General features: G+C 46.4%; 1 protein-coding gene across 1 annotated transcript in view; it reads left to right on the plus strand.

Annotated features, from left to right (window-relative positions):
• The window catches only part of Spats2l (spermatogenesis associated serine rich 2 like), a 176814-nt gene that overhangs the window by 145608 nt on the left and 5243 nt on the right, over positions 1 to 25963 (plus strand). Inside the window, exons 10-12 of the mRNA XM_051153842.1 lie at positions 10054 to 10112; positions 21655 to 21764; positions 24133 to 24235. Coding sequence (XP_051009799.1) covers positions 10054 to 10112; positions 21655 to 21764; positions 24133 to 24235 — 272 coding nt within the window. The remainder of the gene's footprint in view (positions 1 to 10053; positions 10113 to 21654; positions 21765 to 24132; positions 24236 to 25963) is intronic.

A 25963-nucleotide genomic window follows, 5' to 3' on the forward strand; every position in this document is an offset into this window, starting at 1 on the left:
AATAAAACCCAAGAAGACAAAAAGTGCACGAAACAAAACACAACATGGAGTCCGTTTTGTATTGGCCAGCCACTCCTGGGCATGGAGCCTGCCCTCAAGTGTGGTTGACATACCCAGTGAGACTCCACTGGGAAACACTGGTTCTCCCTTTCCCATCAGGCATTGCAAATGGCTTCTTGGTTAGGGGTGGGTCTCTGTGTCTACTTCCCCTTCTCAGTGCCAGGACTTTGTCAGGGTTGAACTTGTGCAGGTCTTGGGTGTGCTGTCACAGCCTCTCTGAGTTTGTGTGTGTGTTAGTCCTGTTGTGTGTGGAAGATGCTGTTTGCTTGGTGTCCTGCAGCTTCGTAAGCCCTTTGTATGCGCCGGATCTCAGGTATGAGATGTGAGAATCTCACCACAACTTTACTATTCCTTGGGCAAAGAGAGAAGTGAAATAAAGGAAGCTGTAGTAATGGCTACAGCTGCCACCAAGGCAGTGCACCCTCCCTTCATGTCTTGCCATGTCTCTCTCTACCTCTCCCCTTCCCTTCCCTCATCCGTTCATCCCATGGGTAAAAGATTGTGCCCTTGGTGACATTTCTCAAACGCTTGTGTGTGAATGAGGAGCCCCTACCCCGGAAATTCTGGTTCCACGAGTAAAGGGTGGGCCCCAGAATCTGTACTCAGTGAGTTACACTGAGAAAACTAGTCTGCACACACAGTTGGAGAAAGGAGAGAGGCTGTGTTTTATCCCCAAAGGCCGTGTCTGGTGGGTGCAAACAGAAACAGGCAGTACAATATGAGTGCAGTGTGCAAATAGTAAAATGGGGGGTGGGAGACTCACAATGGAGGAAACCGCTGGCTGTTTAGGAAAAGGTTCATCAAGGGACCAAGGCGGTGACACTTGAATCTTGGAGGGAAACTAGAAATTTGCCACCAAAAGAAGGGAACAGGGGCATAAAAGACCACAGTGTCTGAGAGAACTGAATTCCCCCGAGCCTCACCCAGTCAGTAAATGAACTGTGAGCACTTGCCTGCCTCTCAAATCGGAAAAATCCATTTAGAAACTGCCGCTCATCTGGAATCAAGAGATTAGGAAAGTCTGCTTTTTAGACGTCAACCTTTATTTGCTTTCCCAGCGTGGAGCTCCTCAGAGCAGGGTGTTACTGCGATAGTGGCCGCTTGCTGGATTAGAGGGTCCCAGTATATGTTTTCTCTCTCTCTCTTCCCTCTTCACCTGCTAGTGGGAAGAACTCTAAAACCTGCCAGTAGCCAGAGCCAGACAAGGCCTGAGCTGCCTGCCTTGGGTTAGATGTGACAGGACTCCCAATCCTTTGGGTACCACACCAGTCTCTTAGAATTTCCATTCTCACGTAACTCACGTTCAACATCTATGATGGCATCTGCAGAGATAACTTCCCCCACCCCGATTTGTTTTCCAAAAATGTGTTTGGAAGAAAATGTAAGAGACTGTGACAGTGGTTGGCTCTATTGAGACAGAGTTTTTTTTGTTTTTTTTTTTTTTTTTTTTTTTTTTTTTTTTTTTTTTTTGCCTCATGCTGTTTTCTTTGGGAGTATTGAATTTTACCTTGCTTTCTGTATTTTTTTTCCGGCTTCTTAAGTGAGAATGTAGGATGAAATAAAGATGTCCAAGTGGTGTGCCTGTGTGATAGGAAAACTGACACCCATAGTCTCCTTTCCTCTTCTATAGTGTAGCTTAAAAGACGGTGGAGGGCTAAAGTCCTATCATTTCACAGTGAGATTAACTATGTCTGTTTTGAGGAACCCCAAAGTGTGTGATAAGTGGTAAGAGTTAGTGTTCAGTCTGCAAGTCTCATTCAGAATTCGAGTTGTTGTAAAAGGCACAAGTGTCGAGAGGAAAGGATGGCCTAGTGCAGCTAGGACGTAAGCAAATGCCGGCAGCCACTCTTAATGAGGTCAGGGTTGAGTCAGCTACGGTGGGTAGGAGACGTATTTCTCTACCGGAGTAGACTTCTGGGGACAGCGTGATGTGGAGAGAGAAGGAAGAGTGAGTGGTGACATCAGCAACCAGCCCAGGGCGCAGGAGAGGGGACAGGATGGAAAGATTCTTAAGGTGAAGAGAGGAACTTGGGGATTGACAGCTTGGAAGATGGGGGGGGGGGTCAGGAGGGGCAGGGTCTGTCATTTGCCACTAGAGCTGCTGACCCTCCATATTTTTGCTGCATTTGTGGCCCTCAAGCCAAGGAGGAGGCTCCGCTGACAGCTGCAGTCAGCCTTCGAGAAGCAGCTGAGCGGAAGCCCTTGGCTAGTTTTGCCCTGATCTCAAGAAGGACTGGAATGGTTGAGTCAGGTCAGAAATGGGACCCATGGGATGAGTTCATGTGGCCTCACGTGTAGAGGAAATTCCTCTGCTCTTCCCTGGTGGGCACAAACCCCTCATCCAAGGGCCAAAGACCCCTAAGCCCTTGGGAAGCGCAGGCCCCCCCCACTCTCCTCAGCACTCAGGCTAGTGAAGAAGAAAGAGAAACACACCCCCCCCCCCCCCCGTTCCAGGCCCATCAAGAGACTGCAGGGCGGGGCGCTGCTGGAGAAACCTAGGGAAGCCCATAGCTCTTGGATGCTACAGTAATAAGGAGCACAGTCCAGAGTGGGGAGATGGGGCTCTTAAATCACTTTTCTTCTTTTATTAAAAGGAAGGAAGAGACGGAGGAAGGGAGGAAGAGAGAGAGAAAGAACAGAGGGAGGGAGGGAGGAAGGGAGGGAGGGATGTCTTCTGCCTGGAAGTCAGGCCTTAGGGCTCACCACTCATTTGCTGCCTGTGCTGTGTGTCACAAGCTGCAAGGGCTGAGGCGTTTTGTATCCCCCTTCCTACCCCAGCACCTCACCTTTCTGCACCAAGAGGCCAGGATACAGGCTTACTTCTACAGGCTGCTTGTCCTGCCTCTGTCTCTTCTGGTGTGGTGCTCCCTGTTTGTCAGGGTAGTAGGCAATGAGTTAAGGGAGTTCCCACTGGAGCACTTTATCCTTAGAGGCTTCTGAACCACAATTGTCTGCCTGTGATCAGATGGTTCCCAGCAGTTTCCCTCCCTACAGGCTCCCTGAGGCAGAGTATCAGAGGTGGAACTGCCTAGTTTTAACTCTTCAGCATCGACACACGGGTTGAAGTTCAGTTTTATTATTCTGCTTTCATTCCTCGATGTCCACCAGCAGGCCTTTAACCACGATGGTCCCGTGGGTGCCTGCCTGCCATGGCATCTTCACTTTTGAAGAACACTGGGCCTGCGGGGCTCATGCAAGCTTCCAGACAAAGTTGGTTTTGTGACCACACACCTTGTTATGTAGAGTTAAAGACAAGGTTTCCACCCAGCAGAAAATTACAAACATATTCCAAGTGAAGAGCCCTTCCGAATCCTTTTATCGTCGGCATTAGTTCCCTATAGAAAGAATCAAGACAGTGGAAATGTTTTTATGAAATGACACTTTATCTTTGTGATTAACTATATAATAAACTATAAAGTTTTCGCCATGGTAATCTCCTCCTTACACCTTATTGCTTTGGTAATAAAAGCTTTTTTATGGCCACAGGATAAAATTTTATTAGCCAGGTAGTTGAGATAAAAGGAGAAGATGTGTTTTTGGAAGGGTAGAAAGGCTGCATCTGAGACACGTGACGAGGCCTGGGTTTTATGTTCACGGTGCTGCTGATGGACAGCATGCTGGGTGCATCTTTAGTCTGAGCCAATTAAAGAGATACGTTGTTTCTGTCAAGTACAGAGCATCAGTGCTGGAAAGCAGGACTGCTCAGTTCTTATTCAGTGCTGGAAAGCAGGACTGCTCAGTACTTAGGCTCCTGGATTAATGGGAAAGCACGCATTTCAGCATAACACAATCACCAACTTCCTGTTTTGATTCTGAGTGAATACCTTTACAATGTTCTGCATCAGCTTATATCCTTGTTGGTGGTCTTCTTCTTCTTCTTCTTCCTCCTCCTCCTCCTCCTCTTCCTCCTCCTCCTCCTCCTCTCCTCCTCCTCCTCCTTCTTCTTCTCCTTCTTCTTCTTTTGTGTTTTGGTTTTGTTTGTTTGGGTTTTGGTTTTTGTTATTGGTTTTTTGTTTGTTTATTTGGGTTTTTTGTTTTCCTTTGTTTGGTGTTTTGAGACAGAGTTTCTCTGTGTAGTTTCTCTGGCTGTTCTGGAACTCACTCTGTAGACTCAGGGATCTACCTCCTCCTCCCTGGGATTAAAGACGTGCGCCACCACTGCCCAGCTATGATCAGCTTATATTTTAAATGATGAGAGCCAGCCCATGTCCAAAAGCATATATTATGGTTAATTTTATTTTTGGTTATGAGCCTAATCTTTAATGGCTGAGCCATGTCTCTAGCCCATTATGGTTAAATTTATAAATTTGAGTTTGTTTCTGTTTCTCTCTTAACCAGCCTATCACCCAAATAACTGAGACTCTATTACATTATTTGTTAAACAAGCTTCACAATACAATAACTGAGCAGTATTAGCTCTATTCTTAACCCTCTAGGCCAATCTGGCTTCCTCCCAGCTAGATTGCACTTTGTGCCTTTCCCTGCTGAGCTCTCTCTCCTTATCTCTTCTATGTATCTGCCCTTTCTGAGTCCCCTACTTCCTCTTCTAACTCCTCCTCCCCTGGTTGGCAGGAAATCCAGCCCTATTCTCTCCCCTGCTCAGCAATTGGCTGTAAGCTGCTTGATTGGCATATCCGTAGGGTACAATTGGGGATCAATGTTAATGCAACATTGAGACAAGAGATTCTCAGAACAAGGATTACAACTAGATATGGGGGGGAGGGGTATAGAAATAAGCATTTGAATTACACAAGAACCTTATGCCTACATCTGCATGTATTTTTACATAGACAAGATTTTTATCCAAGCCCTCTGATGTGCCCATTAAGAAACTCCATCATCACTATGCTATGGGGGTGTTCTCTTCCTTTATGAAACAATCCATAGCAGAGAAAGAGCATGAAGATGTACTGTTTAACCACTCAATTAGAGACTTTGGAGGCAGTGACAGATAAGCAAGGACTTGAACAAAGAGTTTACTCAATAAATAGAGGAATTTCAGGAGGAAGGGGCACACTGTCTTTGAGGCAAAGAGCATGCGCCAAGGCTCTGTGGTGAAGATTGAGGAGGTTCGGGCACTGGGACGCTTCAGTGAGATTTCCATAGGACACTGGCCAACCAGTTGATGGGCCTGGCCCTGTCAGTCAGCACTTAGTACTAGGGAGGATGGCCTCTCTCCCTGAGGCAACTGCAAGCTGATGTGTGCTACAGAAGAGAACCTCAAAAGCAGTTGTGACTTCTGCTTCCCTGGTGGGACTGTGGTATGTGCACCGATGTCAGTCCTCTCAGAGGGGCCTCCCATGCCTCCTCATCTGATAACTCCATACCAGATTTCTGCCAAGATACCCCGGAATCTCTGCCCAGCCTGATGCTGCAGCATTTCACTGTAGGCCTGCCCTTGTCCTTCTGAGCAGACTGAGTCACGCAAATAGTCCTGAGCAGACAGGGACACCCAGGCTTTGAGGGCATTTTAAAGGCTTCAGACACAGCCATTCCTTCTTGACCTGCCCTTAGTCTGGGCTTCAGTACGATGTGATGTCGGCTCCATGCTGTCTGACAGCCTACCAAGGGACAGACTGGCCCTGTACTAAATTGTCTGCCAACATCCATTTCTCTTCCACAAGCCTAATGGCCTTGAGAGCAAAACCCAGGAAGCACAGGTCCAGGGTGATGAGATTCTCAGGGGGTGGTCAGTGGGCCCTCCTTAGGCAGGGTCCAGAGCTTTGAGTGCTTCTCTCTGTCAGCTCAGAACAGAAACCCCGGGCTCACCTCTGCACATGAAAGCAATCGCACAGGAGTCGCAGTGCCGAATTGCTGAGACACCCGAGGCTGTTCCCTTGCTAAAATACCCATGGGAATGGGTACGTGATTTGATGCCAACTCCACAGGCTTTCCCTCATCCCCAAGTGTGTGCATTAAGCATATTAAGAGTTTATTGTGTAAAACCTCCATCCCTCCTGTTGCTAGCCCAGAAGGTCTGAACTAACCATTGTGTGACTCTCCTGGCTTTGTTTAACATGTGTTCCACCGGAGGTGTGTATTAGACCACAGATGCCTACCCTGTAAACTCCCTAGCACAATATTATGTTAACAAATCCCACCAACAGAAACTTAGCATGACCGTGTCAGCTGGTAAAGAGTTCATCAAAAGCCTCTTCCCCACATCGTTCTCCCTGCCCAACACATGCTGCCTATCAGCTTATCAATTTCCAGGTCTGTTCTTTGTGTGGGAACTAGGGTGGTGACTGTGTGGAGCCCACTGGACCTCCTCCTGTGTAGTCCACCCCTCTGCCAACTATAGACAGGCCAGGCCAGCCTGTCACATGGGTGCGTGTCCTTTCCTGTGCGCTGTCTGTGTCTCTACAGGATTGGTCTCCTTTCCTCTGCCCATCTTTGTTTTCTTCTCTCTGACTTACCCTCCTGGCAAGACCTGCAGACCCTCTCACATCTCTGCAAAAAGAACGTGGATGCTACAATTATAACAGAGATCACTTCCTTCTTCCCTCCACTGCCTCCTTCCTTTTCTCTGTTTCCATAGCTGTACTCCCAGCCCCAGGACCCTTGACTGCCACCTGGCAAGCACTTAGCAAATATTGGCCAGATGAATGAATGCTTTGTGGCTCCTCCCATATCTCCCCCCTCCCTCTGCACTATGTCTTCTATACAGCATCCGAAGCCCTGTGTGAGTCTGTGTCACTCTGTCTGTGAGCAGCATGCAGTACACCAAGTCGCCTGCCAGCCTCACACACCACCATGATCCTGTCAACCCATAAGTCAGCTGTCTCCATGTTCCGTGAAACTCCGAAGCCTCTGTCAAGGGGCACAAGTCTTGGAAGTGCAAGCAAGTTTTACATTCTCTCACTGGCAGTGCCTTCAGACTCTGCCTCTTTCCATCTGCTCATCACAGCATCCGTCCAGGTGTAAAACCAACTGCAGAGCCTGTGAGCACACCCACGCACACTCAGGCCATCCACACCAAGCATATGAAGCTACAAGCATCCCACTGCTGTGTGCAGTGCCACGGCAACACCTTACGATGGCACAAGCAATGCCCTGGCTCCTGGAGGCTCCTTTTACTCTCCCACCCCTGAGGTGGTAGTTCCTGGCTCTCAGCCTTCTTGTGGGATTTTCTCTCTTCTCTCATCCCTTTCTGGAAGGAAATAAAGTTTCAAAACATGTTCGCAGGTAAAGTAGTCTAAGTATTCATTGTTTGAGCTCCTGACTCCAATTTCACCCTATCTCCCTCATAGCTTAGCCATTGGCTTTTGTTTCCCTAAACTAAAATGGAAGTGTCCTCTCTGAGAAAGTTGCAAAACTATAAAATAGGACAAGCACCACAAGCAGAACTACTCTTGTGTCTCCCATGGCGACATTTTAGTCTTGACAAGAGAAGCTAAGCCTATCTGGTAGTCACTGGACCCCAAGGCCCACTGACACAGTCTGACACTGCATACAGTTGCCCTCAGTATGTGCGGATTTGTACAGAGATGGACCTTAAACAGAAAGACGAGACACTTGCAACAACAAAGACTTTCAGAGAAAGGAGCTAAGGTAACTGGGGAAGGGATAAAGACTTCCTTCTCACCATTTCACCTGTCATGTTGTACGTTTCCCATACTTATGACACACTGCCATCATGCCTATGTACTCTAAAGAAGAGACAGACAGCTGGTTGCACAAAAGTGCTCAAACCCAGTGACCATTAGCCACGTGCGTCGCGGGGATTCCTGACACTGCCCATGGTTGACAGACTAGGCTAAGAGCCCAGTCTTGGAGAATGCGCCTGGCATCGAACACGTCACTTTACTCTGGGATTACCTGGTTGCAAAGAGCTGACCTCCATCGCGGACCTTCATCCCTCGCAAGGCCTTACGTCATATCATCTCGTTCAAAGTCCGAGATGGCTAGAAGGACGTTCACAAATCACTTCTTACCTTGACCAGTTTTGACAAATAACCAAGAAGGAACTTTTCAACACAGTGAAATTTGAAAGCACACGGTGATTGGACAATCTAAACAAACCATAACTGCGGTGTATTGCAACGCATGCTATGTAAATTCATAATTAAAGTCTGTAAACAAGAATTAAAAACTCATCGATACTTTTGGAAGATGACAACAAACTAACTAGCTTGAAAAAAAATGGTTTACAAAAAGAAAGTCAAACGTTTTATCTACCTTACCTATACAAACTATACTTAATGATACCCAAACAATTGGTAATTTCAACCTCCCTCCCTCCTTCCCTCTGTTTCTCTCTGTGTGTTTATCTCTGCCTCTCTCTTCCTCCCTCCCTCCCTCCCCTCTCTCTCTCACACATACAGAGAGAAAGAGAGAGAGAGAGACAGACAGACAGATGGACAGACAGACAGACACAAAGACAGACAGACAAACAGATGCTATGGGGATTAAAGGCAGCACTGTGAACATACTAGTCAAGTGTTTTAACGCTGACGTCGAAGCCTGTGAAATTTCTCTTTCTAGAAAGATCTCAGCAAATAAGGGACTCATACAAATCAGATATTTCCTACTACAAATCTTGTCGATCTAGACAGTGAGCATTGACGGCTACTAATAACAAGAAGAGGGCTGTCTTGTAGCCAATGCGCCATCTTCATTGGGCGACGAAACTCAGGGATGAGCTGTCTCCTGGAGGGGATATTTTAAGTGTACAATTCTGTCAGCACACACGAAGATACACTGCACATACAGAGTATCCTTTGTCTGAAAAAGGCAATCCTGAATCCTAACAAATTCCTACATCTAATAATTTTATAGGAAACACAGAAAGAGTAGGTTTAATAAAACCATACAGATGTAATTAGCAAAACTCAGGCTTTGGACAATTCTTGAGGCCAACTTTTAGTTCGCTCAAATAAATTGCAGAAGAAATGAGAAAGCAGATGAGAGGGAACTGGTAGATTAAAACACATTTAAGAGGGTCATCCAATTACCAGAACAAGTCTATTTTAGATCTTGGTGTTAAACAAACTACTGAAATGATTTAAGGAAGAGTTGTAGAAACCTGAGTAGATAGCTGAAGCGCTCAACTGTTACTAATGTTTTAGGTGATAAAGTCATATGTTTATGACTTCAGCAAGTCCCTAAGCTTCAGATACATGTATGTATGTGGATGGATAGATGATGATAAATGACAGATAGGTAGGTAGGTAGATAGATAGATAGATAGATAATTTGTGACCAAATGAAAATTATAAGTACAGCTCATGTGTATGATTTTATGAGCAAATCTGAGAAGGGATAAGAAGGTATTTCTGTTGTGTTGTTGCTTTTGAAAGTGGAACTGGGAAGCTAGGGGCTGGGTGAGAGAAATAAACCTGAATAATTGCTTTAATTAATGAACTATATTGGAAGAAGTGCACTAGAACCTTGCCGCGCTGAGAGGATGGGAAAGCATACGTTTGCACTGCGGAGCTGGCAGCAGCAGGATCCTCGAGCAGGCTTCTCCAAGTATAGTCTTAGGACCGACTGCATCAGAACTGGGTCCACCTCCCTCCCTGCAGCTAGAATCTCAGAAAAAAAGAGTGCAGAGACATTTGGGAATGGTCCTTGGTGACTTAAGTACCAGTATCATTGTTGTGGAACTCTGGAATGTGTAAGGAAAAAGTACACCCAGACTTAATTGCAAAGCCATACAATTGTGGGCATCAGAAAGGCCTTCTCCTTCCAGACATGTTGACAATGACTTAATCAGCAGATGTCACCGTGCTATCCTTGGGAACATCCCTTCCATGTTGATTCCATTTTAGAGACAGGGTGCTCTCCTGGCATTGCTGCCCAAAAATATTTGGGGTAGTTTTGTTTAATGAAAATCGTGTGTGTGTGTGTGTGCGCGTGTGTGTGTGCGTGTGTGTGTGTGCGTGTGTGTGTGCATGCGTGCGTGCGTGTGTGTGTGCGTGCGTGTATCAATTGCTTATTGAAAGTTTAACTTTAATTAAGTTCTTGTTCTTTTTTGTTTTTATTATTTCCTAGCATCATTGACAAAGAAGTTTCGCTGATGGCAGAAATGGATAAGGTTAAAGAAGAAGCCAGTAAGTAGCCGTGTGGCTGGGTGATGAGGTCACGTGGCTGTGCGATGACATCACGTGGCTGTGCGATGAGGTCACGTGGCTGTGTGGTGAGGTATCTCCCAACCAAAAACAATCCATGACACAGGTTAACAGCAGTTCTGAAATGCTGGTGGGTGGGCTCTGAAACCCCAGGCAGGTCTCTCATCATGGTATTTCTGTTACGTCATCTGGCAAAAGGACAGAGCTACAGTGCAGTCCTTGTAGCTTTCAGCACAGAATTCTCACTGAGGAAGAGGTGTTTGTTGAGTTCTTTAAATTCAAGGGACTGTCATGTACACACAGAGCTTAAACTTAATTCTATTTAGAAGGACAATGAGTTTAGCAGTAAATTTGTGTATTTGTGTGGAAGGTAGGTGCATGTGCCCCTGTGTGTGCACTTGTGTGTGGAGGCCAGATGTCAACCTCAGACGTCTTCTGTCACACTTCACCTTAGTTTCTGAGAATTGAGAGTCTCATGAACCTGGACTTTATCCATTTGGCTACACAGCCGATAAGCTCCATAGAAATCCACCTACATCTGCTCCCCCAGCACCAACACTGCAGGTGTGAGCCAGTGCACCTGCCTGCAGGTGTGAGCCAGTGCACCTGTCTGCAGGTGTGAGCCAGTGCACCTGCCTGCAGGTGTGAGCCAGTGCACCTGTCTGCAGGTGTGAGCCAGTGCACCTGTCTGCAGGTGTGAGCCAGTACACCTGTCTGCAGGTGTGAGCCAGTGCACCTGCCTGCAGGTGTGAGCCAGTGCACCTGTCTGCAGGTGTGAGCCAGTGCACCTGTCTGCAGGTGTGAGCCAGTGCACCTGTCTGCAGGTGTGAGCCAGTACACCTGTCTGGAGGTGTGAGCCAGTGCACCTCTCTTCTTCGTGTGGGTCCTAGAGGTTGAACTCAGGTCCTGAAGAGTGCAGAGTAGGCACTTTACCTACTGAGCCATCTCTTCAGTTCTGGTTTTGATTTGGGGGAAGTGGATATTAAATTTAAAGATAGTCATTTTAAACTCTGTAAAATGTACAGTTTCACTGTGTCATTCATAGTTGTTTTCCCATTCTCTTTTAACTTCAAATAATTCAAGTTTATCACATTTAACTTCCCTTCAGTTGCTCCTGTTTAGCCTAGGGGTGTAGCCCTATTTGAGAGTGTTTGCCTCACATGCCTAAAGCCCTGGGTTTGAGTCCCAACACGACCTAAAACAGGCATGGTGATGTATGCCTGTACTCTCAGCGGTCAGGAAATGGAAGCAAAAATACCAAAAGAGTGAATTTGAAGCCAAGCTAGAATAAATGAGACACTGTCACAAAATGAAAAGCAAAACAACAAAATTTGTGCCACTTAACAGTTAAAATTTAAAGCTGCCTATTTATTTATATTTATATTTATTTAACGTGGGTTTGTGTGTTTAATATAGCTGTCTCCTTTCAAGCATTTTTGGAACCTGGCAGTGCACTGATAAATGAGCAAAATACCCCTCAAACTCTTAAGCAACTTGTACAGGATTAATAATTCAAATATAGAGATGTACTAAATGGAAGTTTTCTTAAAATGCTTCACTTCTGTTTGCAAACTCTGTCAAATGTGCCAACACCTGCCAACTTCAGGGTGTGAGTGAAAAACCAATCCATGTTTTAACTGAAATTATAAAGATAGATTGCCTGATAAAGCAAATTCATTATTTGAATGATGAACACAAGCTGGGTATGACAACACACACCTTTAATCTTAGCACTTCGGTGGCAGAGGCAGGTGGATTTCTATGAGTTTGACGAGGCCAGCTGGGTTAATATAGCAAGAGACCATGTCTCAGAAAGAAAAAGAAAGTAACTATATAAAAATACATTCATATTACCATGAGCACTGCAAAACTTCCTATGTTTCACTCAAAGTATTAATATTGTGAGTTTTGTTTTATTTGTGTTTATGTCTAAGTCTCCCCACTATGATGAGTGACTGAGCAGGTAGCAGAGTAGATGGTAAAACGTATGAGAGCTGGTAATTCTTATGCAGTGGCAGTGTGTGTAAAACATAATCTGTGCAAGATGGCAGCCAGCCTGCACGGTGGCAATCTGTGGACCGTGACGGTCTACACGGTGGCAGTCTGTGTGCCGTGACAGTCTGTGCACACGGTGATCTGTGTAAGATGGCAGCCTGCCCGATGGTAATCTGTACACAGCAGCAGCGGTCTTGCCCAGGATGTGTTTTGTGGGTTGGAAATTTCAGCAGAGACAAGATGCCTCAGATGGAACACAGTGGACGCTGACCTCTGACCTGGTGTGTTCTGGGAAACTGGCGACCATGTTTCTCACCCGGGGCTTTTTTTTTAAACAGTGCTTTTCCTGCACGTTCTAAGATCTTCATTCTCACCACGAGTTTATCTTATGGATTAGTTAAATGGTGGTCCTGCACCCAACAACCTTTCAACTAAATCCTTTTTCACTTGACTACCAAGGTATTTATTTGCACAAGAATGAAAGACTAAGCTGAATTCTTTCATTTTCTCCTCTGGACTCTAGCCATAATTCATTTTTTTAAAAAGAAGTCAGGGTGAGAAGGCTCAGCAGGGATGGCACTTACCACCACCAAGTCTGTGGACCTCACACGAAAGAAGGAACTACCTGCAAGCAGCACCTCCACATGCATGCTGTGTCATGCACACACTTACATGTGATACACGCACAGAACAGATAAATACATAAAAGGAATAAAAATGTTGACTTTCAAACAAAGAACATTTTCTGGGATGAAGCACACTCATGACCCATGGCTGCTGAGATTGAGTTCGCATGCCAAACACCCTGCAGAGAGCTCACAGTGGCCATCCCAGCACTGAGGAAATAGGGAGGACAGTGGCCCCACAGGTCACTGGCCAGCCAGGCCAGCTGAATCACTAGGCTCCAGGGTCAGTGAGGGACTCTGTCTCAAAAAATACATAGTGGAGAGAAATAGAGGGAAACATTGGACACTGACCTCCGCACACATACATGTGCACACGCATATAATACACACAGGGAGAAAGCATTTTTAAATAATTTAAGCAATGTTTTGCATCTAAATGTAGCTAGTCTTGTCAAGTGAAACCAATGTGGTTGAGGGCAAAATTGGAATCCTTGGGTAGCTTCACAGTGCCTCTTGTTGAGAAATGAATCTTGTAAGTTCCATGATTTCGTCAGTAAAATTAAATTATACACATATGTAGCTTTCCTGTTTCTTAGTTATAGCTTTGACTATCTGATAATGGTGAGAGTGCCAACAACCAGCCAGGTGCGAAGGTGCAAGCCTGTAATCCCATCACTTGAGAGGCAGAAACAGGATGATCTCTGTGAGTTCAAGGCCAGCCTAGTCTACAAAGTGAGTTCAGGACAGCCAAGGCTACACAGAGAGATCCTCTGGCGGGGCTAGGGGGTGGGGGGCAGGGGCAGGGACACGGGAATGCTAACATCCAACGCAGACACAAATGGTTCCCCAGGTGCAGAGCACAGGTCGCCAGCACCCCTCTCAAGATTCACAGAAGACCTTAGGTCCCGTGTCCTCATTCTTGAGGCCTTCGTGGGTAGGTCCCAGTGACTGTGGAATCTGGAATGTCTCCAGAGAATCTGCTGTTTTAAGTTCCCCTCTTGAGGTAAATGTGCACAGAGCACTTCTTTCCCTGGCTGAAACTGCTGGATTGACAGGCAGGCTTCGTCTAACTTGAGTAGCCAGTGATGCCAGTGCTGGCTTCAGAACGGCCTATCACCTAGACAAGTCAGTGTGTGCGTTTGGAGGGGGCAGAACGGACTCTAGCCTCTACCCTAGCTACTGGCCGTGTGACCTTGAACTGTTGTTAGTTTTGAGCTGGGATCTCACTATGTAGCCCTAGCTGGCTTGGAATTTACTATGGTACTTTTTTGTCAGGTTCCCTATCAGAGTAAGAGTATTATGGCTCAAGTATTTAAAGGCAAAATGAGAAAATATGAGCCAGGCACTTAGCAACATAATATGTCATTATATATGTGTGCAGCGGGAAAAGCTTTTATTAGCAAATAGGTCAGTCAGTCCAGTGCCTCATAAAACAGGCTGAAAGCGGAGGTGCGAGGGTTATGCTGTGTCTCTCGGGAGTCATGACTGTCAGCCACACATCCTCACAGACAGAAGGAGCTAGCACACTTAAGTCTCATTCAAGTACAGAACTGTCACTGCACTCGGCACTTTGAACTTGCCCATCTGTGGCCTAAGAAAACTGTTCACATTCCCAATTCTTTTATGGGACATAAGAAGTGATTGGTATCTGCTCAGGACTCCCGAGACCAAGTTCTTAGCACAAAGGAGATTTATGTGCCCCAGAGGGACAAAAGGCAGGGAATAAGAGGCAAGAGAGGGATGGAGGATGAGGAAGAAGGGAAGGGAAAGGGGAGAGGGAGGAGGGTTATTTGTCCCAGAGGGGGACAAAGGAGTACATCTGGCTAGAGAGGAGACAGACAAGGCCCATAGACAAATGACAGTTTATAAGAGCAAAGGGGGAAACGCCCTGTTTGGATGAGGAGTTTCATTTTAATTGGGCCTGTGAATTAGGTGAGCCAAAGGAGCCTTTTGATTGTTGGACTTTAATGTTTGGTAGCTGCACCTTAGTGGTCAGCCTCAGGAGGAGGAGGTGGCAAAATGGAATAGGCCTCGGTGGCCAGCTTTAGGTCTGTAATCTTACGGTTTTTAGCAAGGCAGAGGGAATGGGGGAGAAGGGCAAGGCCTGCCAGAGCCATGTTTGCCAACTCAGCAAGAGTCCCTTCAACATAAAGCATATCTCCTCAGTTCTAATACAAACTCCTGTATCCTGGGTGGCAGCTAGCACAAGAGTGAGAAGGCTATTGTTGTGGGGTACCCATGACAGAGGGTTGCTCAGACAAAGGTTGGAGCCAGGAGAGAGTCTTTATTAGTTGGCCGGAAACTACATTGGGCATTCGTGATCCCAGAGAAGCACTGAGCCTTTCTCAGGGTGAGCTTTTGAGCACAAAAACCATGGTGTTCTTGGCTGGCACACTTCAGTTAACAAGAACAGTTAGCCAGGAGCAGATCTGCAGAAGCCAAAAAGCAAGGTTAGTGCCTTTAAGGGACTTTTCCAAAACTGTGGACTTTGATAGACAAGATCTTTGTTTTCATTTTGGCAGGTGGTGCTGTCTATGTGCCGAGTTTTATGGCCTGAATGGCACTTCCATCATGGCGTCAGTTGTGCTAAGGTCTGGGGCTCTGTTACATTCCCCACAGGTCTTAGCCAATGAAGCAAATCGTGGGCTTATCCTGCTCCAAAGAGATGTAGTTGGTCCTAAGGACCACTGCTTTCACTAAATTGATACATAATTGGCCGAATAGTCTAAAATGTAGGTTCCCACCATTAATCCAACCAGAATGAGAATTAAAGGCCCAGTCAGTGCTGATAGCACAGTAGTTAGTTAGCAGTGGAAGGGGCAAGAAAACAGAGACTGGTATCAATTATCTGATCTACGTCTTTCTCTTTTTGAAGTTTTCCCCCAACCATGGCAAGATTTCCTCTAATTACTCCTGGTCAATTATCATAGAAATAGCGGGTTTCTCCCAAAGCCGTACATAGTTTCCTTTTTCTCATGCGAAGTAAGTCTAAGCCTCTCCAATTTTGTAGGACTGTTTCTGCAAGGAAATCTAACTATTGTTTTTAAATCCGAAACAGAAACGTGTACTCCCTCTAGGTCCTGATCCATCCTCTCTTTAGGATAGCTTCAGAACAAGCACATTTACTTAAACCACTAGCACACGCCCACCAAGAAGTCCCAGGGCTAGTAATGTTGTTGTCAGGTGACTTCACCCACAATGCAGAATGGCAGGAGTCAGAATATGAGCAAGTGCCCAAGTTGAAGGTTTTGGACATTAGACAAGTTTTAGCCCTTTCTCAGTCGCCTCATGTGAATCCGAATCTGGGCTGCCCCCTCACCCACCCCCCCCCCCACCCCTGCCACCCCAGTCACAGTGAGTTCTGTCAGTCATTGCTGACTGTCTGGTTAGTTCCTGTCCCTGTGCAGTGGGCCCAAAGCAAAGCAAAGGAAGGCTGTCTTTCCACCCTTCGCTGGACTCTAAAGAGAATTTTGTTAGAAGTCTTTCTTTCTTTCTTTCTTTCTTTCTTTCTTTCTTTCTTTTTTAACGTACTGGGTTTTTTCCCCCTAACTACACAAAACTAAGTAAGGTCTGTATGCACAACAAAGTTTTCAATCTATGTCTAAAACTTTAGCTACTAATTAAGAGATTTGGGCTATTACAGCTGAGCCATTGTCAGACCCCATTGCTAGGGAGAGGCCAATATCAGGGGACCAGTTTCTGGAGGAGCTTTTAAAGCTACTATTTGAACAGTTTTAGTCCGGATGGGGAACACTTCTACCTGAAAAAAGTATCTATAAAAACTAGCAAATATCCTCCCCTGACAAGCCAGATCTTTGTGAAGTCGGTTTTCCCAGACATGGTGGGAGTGTTGGCCTCTTGTTGGAACTACTTCCTGGTGTTGGATTTATTTGAGCACAAACCTGGCATCTGACTGAGACATCCCGCGCTAGGCTGTCCAGTCTAGCTATAACATACCTTGGTCTGAGCAACTCAGAAAGTTTGTGGACCCCACATGTGGACCCTGGTGAAGGTCAGTTACCAGAGGCCTGCCACTTGTTTCCGAGAGGATGGTCTTTCCCCCTGGTGTCCACCATCAACCTGTGGGTTTGCGCTGTCCATTTCTTCTTTACCACAGAGTCTCGGACAGCACCCGGTCAGGGTATGTCATCACGTTATTGTTAGTAGTAGAGTTTGGTACTAGGTCACTCAGACATTAGGCAGCCAGCATTCTAGTGTTCCTCAGAGAGGGACCTCAATGGCACATGGTGGTGTGAGTGTAAGATCTTGACCCATTTAACTCATTTGTTGGGTAGGTGTGTGTGTGTGTGTGTGTGTGTGTGTGTGTGTGTGTGTGTGTGTGTGTGTGTGTGTGTGTTTCATAAGTAGTTCCTAACTGTTAGACAGGTGGGCCATCCTGTGGCTACAGGGTCCAGTCATTTTGACAGGTGTGTCACGGGGTGCTTCCATGGCCCCCAACATTTGGGTTAAAACCCCTTTTGTCTTTTGTCTTGTGGACAAGGAGATGGAAAGGTTTTTGAGCCATCTGGAAGTACAAGGGCTGTCTCGGGTGCCTTTGTTTAGTCTCAGTCCAGATTGGGGGCTCAGTGCACCCTCTGTGCTATGTCCGCAAACTTTGGCCAAGAATCCCCAAGGCTGAATGTCTTAGCTAGCCTTCATAGTTTATACTGGAGTCCTGGAGAAGTAGGTCCTGGTACCAGTGACAGGATGTTTTGACAGCAAAATAGATGAACTTTGCCATCGAAAGTCAGGGCAAGCAGGGAAAAAAAGGAAGAACTTCCTTCTCCCATTTCCGGTTCTTGTTGACTGCCATCAGAAGTTTGGCCCAGGGTCAGGGTAGGTTTTTCCACTTCTAATGATCCAAGCAAGACAATTCCTCACGGGCGTGCCCAACTGATTAGGTTTTAGTTGATTCCAAATGTATCCCAGTGGACAGCCAAGGCTAGCCGTCCCAGTAACTATCCGTGCCATGCGTATAGACTGCAGCATCCAATATGAGTGAACCCTAGAAGTGAATCCGGCTGAGAACATCTCAATTTGTTGCTAATACGGTAGCACTGTGCGTACACCTCGGAAATGTCTCTGTGTAGCTACACAGGGACTCCGCAGGAGGTGCAGGATAATGCTCTTGGAAGAAAGAAGCATGCATGTCACCAGACTTTGTCTGCTTCCCCAGGGAAGTGAAGGTCACACAGACATGTTCTTTACGAGTTTACTAGAGATGTGGGGAGAAAACATGAACGTGGCACCTTACAAAGTAAAATAGCAAATTCTCAAGAACTGTGAGGGACTACGGAGGAGTTGGGAGAGTTGCTGTGCTGAAGCAAACATGGTTCAAGCAATATGAGCCGAGCTTCTAGTGTGTTCTAAGAAGGGATGTAGAAATCCAATTGAGAAAATGGATTTCAGCGTGCCAGATACTGGTTAGTAAGTTGCATAGATAATGTTAAGTCCTGAGAGCAGAGGGGACCCACACTGCCATGGGACTGTCTCCCTCTTCAGGTTTCTGGAAGCCTGGTGTTTTCAAAACATGCATATTATTCTCGTTTAAATGACAGGGGCAGTGATCTTAAGATCTGACCTGGCTTTGTTGATGATTTTTGGTGTTGTGATTGACATGCTGGAGGTGAAAATGTGTGCCCCTGTTGGCTTTAGATCTTAACTCTTAAGGCTTTTTCATAATGAAAGGCTTTGAAATGTTAATGAGACTATATGTGAAAAAAGAAAAAAGAAAAGAAAGAAACCGCACACCCCGGCGCCTGCTGATGCAGTCTTCATTTTCATGATGTGCATGAGTTTAAACTCAGAACTTATTGGTGATCTTGCACCTGCATTCCCATTTTAGGGCCCACTTATATCTATTTTTACAAAATCTTCTATATCAAGTGAATGCCCAAGTTCTACGTAATCAAAAAAAACAATGACCCTTAATTGTCACCAGTTTCAAAAATGATCCATTAAGAAAAGTGGGATCTGCTTAGTCGTACATTCACTGAGGGTCGGCTGACCCCTTTACTCGCTGCTTTTCAAGTCTGAGTCTTTAGAATGTTTTTTTTTTTGTTTTTTGTTTTTTTTAATTTTACTTTCTGAGAAGAAAGCATAGCGCTTCCTATTTTTACTCAATAGCCATTTTCTCATGTTGCAGACTTTAGCTCCATCTACATGTTGAATTATAATGGCAAGTGCATAACTAACCAAAGCTGTGGTTCATGTGAGAGACACATGTGTGGCTGAGAACACACATTTATGTGCGTGCACGGGGAGGCTAAAGGCAACGTCTTTCATCTACCATGCTCCACCCTGTTCTTTTTCAATGTAGGCTCTCCGGTTTGAACCTGGGCTTCACTGACCAGCTAGACTGACTGCCCAGGGAGCAGCGGTGCTCTTCCTGGTCCTCCCCTGGCCCCCAGCTCTTCCTGGTCCTCCCCTGGCCCCCAGCCCTGAGGTTACTGAGAAGCACACCCTGCCCAGCTTCTTACATGGGGTTGGGATCAGAAGGCCAGATACTAAGGCTTGCACAGCGCACACTTCACCCGCTGAGCGAGCTGCCGGCCCTAGACCTAGACAGTCCTAAGTGGGACAGGAGCTTCAGGCTTTATTTTAATATCCTTTCAGTTAATGGGTCCATCCAATCATTGACTCCTTCAATCAGCACCCATGTTCCTCCTGTGCACGGTGCACAGGTACTGTGGATGCAAAGAATTCCACAATTCCGTCTGATTCCAGTCTCATGAGTGACTGGAGATGTATATAGTTGGGTAACATGAATGCTATCAGAGGGGCATGTAGTGATGGTGGCTCAGCGGGCGCCATGTCACTTGGGATGTCGAGCAAGTATGGCTGGAAATCACAGCTTTGAAAACAGGGCTGATTGAAACTTACTGTGTAGCTAAGGATGACCGTGAACGTCTGACTCTTCTGCCTCTCCCTCCCAGGTGCGGGGATTAGAGGCGTCGTTTGCCACCATGGTCCCTATGTAGTGACAGAGGTGAAGTGGGACCTTCTGCTTGCTGGGCAGGGGCGTCCATCAAGTGAGCCGTGTCCCCAGCCCACAGGCCAATGTTTCAAGAGCCCTTAGACATCTCTCTCAAATGGAATTTCCTACTTTCTATGTAGGGGAAGCAGAAATACGTTCTCTGATAAAATAATAATAATAATAATAATAATAATAATAATAATAATAATAATAATAATAATAGCAGGCTGCTATCCTGTGATCTCTGGTGCAACTAGGTGACCTAAGACACCATTCAACATGACACCCTCAGCATTTGTGCGTGAGTTCCTCATTCACACTCTATCAGGGCATGTTTTTCAGTAGATTTTCTGAATTCTGGAGGACCAGTAAGTGTAGGTCAGTCTGCGCAGCCATCTGCTAGACAGGGGAGCCAGGTAAGTAACCAAGGGGTGGTGGGTGTAATTGGGCAGATGATCAGGCCTACACGGAAGGTTATTTTACTGACATCTCAACATTGGCATCGACATAAACAGAAAACACCTGTCTGAAGAATGGCATCAGCGTGCAAGGAACCTTAACCCTTCACTGCTTTGTGTGCATCTCGTTGGGTTTGTTTGTTTGTCTGTTTGTTTGGTTTTGTTCCCTCACTTACTTGCTTTGGTTTTTTCTGGTTTTTTTTTGTTTGTTTGTTTGTTTTGTTTTTTTTAAGTGACTTGTTTGATGTTGCATCTGCTAAGACCTCTTAGAATAAGAAATCATACTGCCTGGCTCAGCATGGTGACACAGGCTTGAAGTCCCAGTGCTGGGATGCTGAGGCAGCATGCATGAAGGACGTAGAGTCGAAGCCAGCTGACCTACACAATGAAATCATACTTCAAAAATACCAAAATCATGAAGATAACATTTCTTGGCTCTGTGCACTGCGAACGTGGTCTAACAGAGCAGTTTGTCCTTGTGCAGGCCGGATGGAAAGCAATTCGATGCGTGTGTGATTCTCCAGGGGCCTGTTTTTTCTTAGGGCTCACCATGTTTGGCCAGGGGGAACAAGGAAATGACGTACGTGATGAGCCAGAGAGCCGCAAGCCCGTGTACTGAGAGCTCAGACTTGTTAACTACTTTTGTGCTCTGTGCTCTTGGGAAGCGCACACAGGTTGACCTGGGCTTCTGTGTCTGACTGAAACTTCAGTTCTTCTGACAGCGATGAGGAAGTAAGGTCCCAGGGGATTTCCTCCGCTGTCCTCTCCACTGGTGGCAAATGCTAAAGGATGTACACAACTCCAGTTCAAAGAGGCTGCACTTGCCCTTGAAACTTTTCTACCAGGGACACTTAGAACAAAGACACAAGACACTCTGGTCTGGAACTTCCCCTCTGTTTGCAAAAATGGAAATAAATATATCTATCTGCAGAGGGTCAAATGCAGGAGCATTTTTCAGCTCATAAAAATCTGATAGAGTTACCCCCAAGAGACCTTGTGTCCAAATATTCCAGCCTGGGGATCAAACGCACGACCTTCTGTGTGCTGCATAAGTGCTCTGCCGCTGACCTCTTTGCTAGGCTGTGTTTGTTAACATACAGAGTCTAATGCTGTTAGAATGCAACCGTAGAGTACATAAAGATAGATGAACTTCTGTCTTCATAGTGTTTTGTTTTTCAGAGCTAGTTCTGAACAACACATTGAAGACTCCAAATTAAGAGAGTTCAGATGTCTGTGTAGAATGCGAAGGAAAGCAGTGTGGGTGTAGAGTGCCTCGCGGAACTGAGCTCCGTTAGGGGGTTGGCAGGAACGCTGTTGGTGGCGAGGTCAGAAGAGCCAACCTGCCTGGATGACCAGCTCATGGTCCTGCAGAGCGACCTGCCTGAGGGAAAAGAACTGACTCCAAGAAACTCGGCCATTTCATATGTTTAGACTCTGCTGCTAACGCATCGTTCCTTCTCATTTGGCAGTGGAGATCCTGACTGCCCGTCAGAAGAAAGCGGAAGAGCTGAAGAGACTGACGGATCTAGCCAGTCAAATGGCAGAGATGCAGCTGGCCGAACTGAGAGCAGAAATTAAGGTCAGTTCTGTAGAAGCCCTGCGGAACACTGAGCCAGCCTCGGAGCTGGTCTCATCGAGTTCGCTTGTATCAATAGCCTGCCCCGAAGCTCTGACACCGCCTACCCAGCTCCCTCCCTCAGGGTTGAAATACAGACCACAGAAGGGTGACGAAACACTTAGTCACTGGCCTCAGATCAAATCAAATGTGGCTTGAAGGGTTATATTATTACAAAGGACAGGGAACGAGTTAGCCAAAACTACCCTGTTGGAGTGTATTTAAACATAGGTTATCTGGGATATGATTTTTTCCTCTATAGTTTATGCCTGTGCTTATAAACATACACTCATATAAGTAAATCTTAACAGTGAGGTTATGAAGCATCCTTTGTATTTTTTTCTAGTTTAATTCACTTTTTTTGTTGTCGTTAAGATTATTACCCACAAGTACATGTTTATTGGATTTCTTCCACTGTAAGGAATATGAACTGATCCTTGCTAAGCGGAAGCAGACTTTGAAAAAATACTCTGTGTAAGTCACCAAAGCTGAGTGTGTCTGAAGACCTGAGTCTTTAAGTAGGCAGGAACCAGTGCTGTTTGGGTAGCACAGGAACAAAGCAATTCCTAAATTCTCTCTTCAGGGCACCATGGCATGCAGCGCCCTCCAAGAGTCATGAGTCCTTGTGTCACAAGGGTTGCTCTCTATGTGAGAAGCACCTCTTATTTGGCCAAGAGAGGGAGATGTGACACCCCCATTTTATAGACCCACTCAGACTGAGCCTTCTAAATAGGATTGGCTAGAGTGGTTACCAGGAAGGAACAAAGTGTTTCTCGTGATGTAGGAATGTTGATTTCTCTCCTTTTTCACCCAATCATTAAACACACCGTGTGTACGCACAGACATGTCCCTAGCTTCTCCCTGGCTTTGAGTATTTCAAGACATCGCTGCCACTGGCTTTAGATCCGTATCTGCTTATACCAGTGTAAAGCTGACTGACACCAACAGAAATCCCTTGTGCCATTGGATCCCTGCCCATCCTGCTTAGGTATGGGAGGGAGCTCAAGGAGAAAGGGATTGGGCATCAAGAGCCCTGGAGGTGTGTTTCCCTCTCGCCTTTCTTCTGGCCTTTGCTTCTTCCTGCCCACTAGTCTTTCTGCCCCCACTGTCTCCTTCCAGCCTCTCTACTCCAGAGTTCAACTCCCCCAAACAGGAGCGTGACCCACCCCTCTCCTCAGGACACAATGCGTAACAGGGCTCCAGTACACGGTACCCACTGTAGCGCCTAGTTTTCTCTGAAAAGCCCAGCTCATTAAGAACGTCAAGTGAGGAATGTGAGGCTGCAGCCTCCTCCTCATCAACTGAAATCAACTTTCTCCCAAGTTTCATTTCTGCCTATCAGAAATCCCACTTTTCATTACGTGGTCGATAGCACAGGCTTCGGAGTGAGACACTGTAGCTCCAAAATTTTCTACTTCCGTGGCTTGGATAAATTGCGTATTGTCTTAGGTTCTTTGAACCTGGATTCCCCCATCTGTAAAATAGAGGTAATAAAAACACTGACTTGGTGATAATGTGATCGGATGTGAGTGAGATCGTTTCTTACGGATGTGAGCAGTGGCTGCTTTAATTTTTTAAGTATCGCGGCTCCCCTGTTCTCTCTTATATAACTCTTCACATGCCACTCGGTGAGAGAGCATCTCTTCCACTTCTCCATCCCCAAAGCACCAAGCACATTCACCCTTCAATTTAATGGTCTCTCAAACTCTTTTCGTGTGGCAGACACCCTGATACTCTAGGAGGGCTTGAGTCAATGTGATTTTTTTTTTCCCACTGTGCCATCTACACTTAGATCCTAATTTCAAGTTGAAGGTACGTGAGTTGAAAACTCATCTTTTCCACTTCCTGTAGCAGCGCTTGAAATTCCATCATGAAGAGGATGCTTTTGGGCACAGAAGGCTTTTTTGTTCTCTTGGTCCCTTATTATAATAGAGACTGTCCAGGGAGGCGGGCACACTTCCTTTTGCCTGTTAACAGCACACCAAGCCCTTGGCCACACTATGTGGCCCCTGCTGGAATGCAGCTCAGAAAACCTACCCTGGTGAGGGTTGCTAAAAGGTTGACTAGATAAGCTGGGGCACAGTTTGCGCATCGTGCGGCCATCTAAGCTGCACAAGGCTTATTCCTGGGAGAAGATGACCACTATCACGGAGGGTAGGACCCAGGCTCCACTTAGAGGCACCTCAGAGTGACGGAGCTCAGGTGATCCCCTCCAGTTGGCTGTCTGTGGGCACAGGAGGAGCAGAGTGAGAGGGTGTGCAGGTGGTCCCCCGCTGTGCTTTGGGGCTGACTCCATTTCTTTTTTTTTTTTTTTTTTTTTTTTTCCCTCTAGCACTTTGTCAGCGAGCGCAAATATGATGAAGAGCTGGGGAAGGCTGCCCGCTTCTCCTGTGACATCGAACAGCTCAAAGCCCAAATCATGATCTGCGGAGAGAGTGAGTCTTTGCATGCTTGCTAAATAATTCTGTGTGAGTAAGTTTGGTGCTGTTTGGAGTTGGCAGCGGAAATGTCAGGTATACGGTCCCATCCCCCCACCCCCCATCCTCATCCCCATCCCCATCCCCACCCTGGCATGGCTAAACTGAAGTCTGAAGAGATTTAATGATTTGAGGTCATGACACAAGTCACTAGAAATGTCAGGGTTTGAACTTACACTCCTGAAATGCCACACTGCCCATCGGTAAATCCTCAGGATTTATTGCTCGGAACAGAGCCGGTCAGCCGCTTTCTACCTCTCACAAACTTTTCCTAAGCTGGTCCAGATACTACTGCTGGGACGCTGTTCCACCGGAGTCTTCCTGGCACTTGGGGAGCTCATCGACTCAGCTCCTGCTCTGCAGGGCTGAGCCTGCCTGAGTGGTCTGGATGCCCTGAGGCCCCCCCTAACTCCACTCCCCCCACCTACCTCCCACCCTGCTTAGCCTGGGTTCTCTGCTGAGTGAAGCAAAGATAATGAAAGACTTCCAGTCAGCCATTAGCTTAGTCTTGTTCCCTATTAAGCCTTAATTAGAGTGGCTAATGTGTAGCAGGATTGGCTGCTGCTTTTTTCCTGTACTCCAGCCCACACACGACGGGAGGTGGAGATGGAGCCACGAGGCCAATGTGGCTCGGAGGACAGTCACAAGGAAAGACCAGCAACCATCCACAACCTCATAGTCAGCAGAAAACCAAGATGTGACTGCCCTTATTTTTCTACGCTGAGATTCCTTTTTCCCCCTCATCTAAATAAGAAATTACATAAACTTGATCTACAAATGACTGGATTGTATTGACTGGCAAATGGCATTTCTTCTGGGTCACCTTTATACTTGGATACACATCCTGTCTACCTATTACACACTGCATACAGGTGTAGGAATACATTTACTCTTGTCACTGTAGGTGGTGGACATTTTTCCATGTCTATGTTTAGTTGATCAACTATTTAAATATAACTGTTGTGACCAACCCTCAGATCATAGCCCTTAAATAGATTCCACTTGTGCACCAGAAAACAGTGCTAGGGGCTTCCTGTTCCAAGATCTTTGTCAGCCGTCTGATTTTCTTGCTGTACCGTTTAGTTCTCTCTTCATAGGCCACCTCCCTTACGGCAGAACCTCCCTGTTGGCCCTTCTCCACCCCCAGCTTTTGCCCCATCTCCAAACACGCCGTCTGGTTGGCGTTAGGAAAGGAACCTGCCCATCCTAGGTTCTACTTGAACCCAGGGATAAGTGAGACCTGAGTGAATCCAGTGTTGCCCAGCTCGGGTGGAGAGGGGGGAGGGGCACTTCACTCGCCCTCCTCCAGGTGCCAGCTAGTGGAAAAAAAAAACGTCACCCTTTACCAAATTCCCCGGTGCCTGTACTAAGACATCCAGGCTCAAGTGTGTATGACAGTAATCCTCCCAAAGCTGCTTCGTGGACGGTGCGTTGCTACAGCTGCTGATCTGGAAATGCAAGCAGGAAATAATAACAGCCCCCACACAACTGACTCTGGTGAGCCTGAGGGCTGCTGGCATCCCCTGGCTGTGTTTGGATGGCCCAGAATCATTTGTCACACCTTCCCTATGGTGACTGGAGCTACATCCCTGTCCTTTCTGCTTCTGACATTTTGTGAGCCCCACTAGCCATTCCTGATCCTCGTGCCAAACCCTGGGATTAAGTCTCATCCAACAAAGGGAACAG

This window comes from Acomys russatus, chromosome 12 (genome assembly GCF_903995435.1).
Source record: "Acomys russatus chromosome 12, mAcoRus1.1, whole genome shotgun sequence".
NCBI lineage: Eukaryota > Metazoa > Chordata > Mammalia > Rodentia > Muridae > Acomys > Acomys russatus.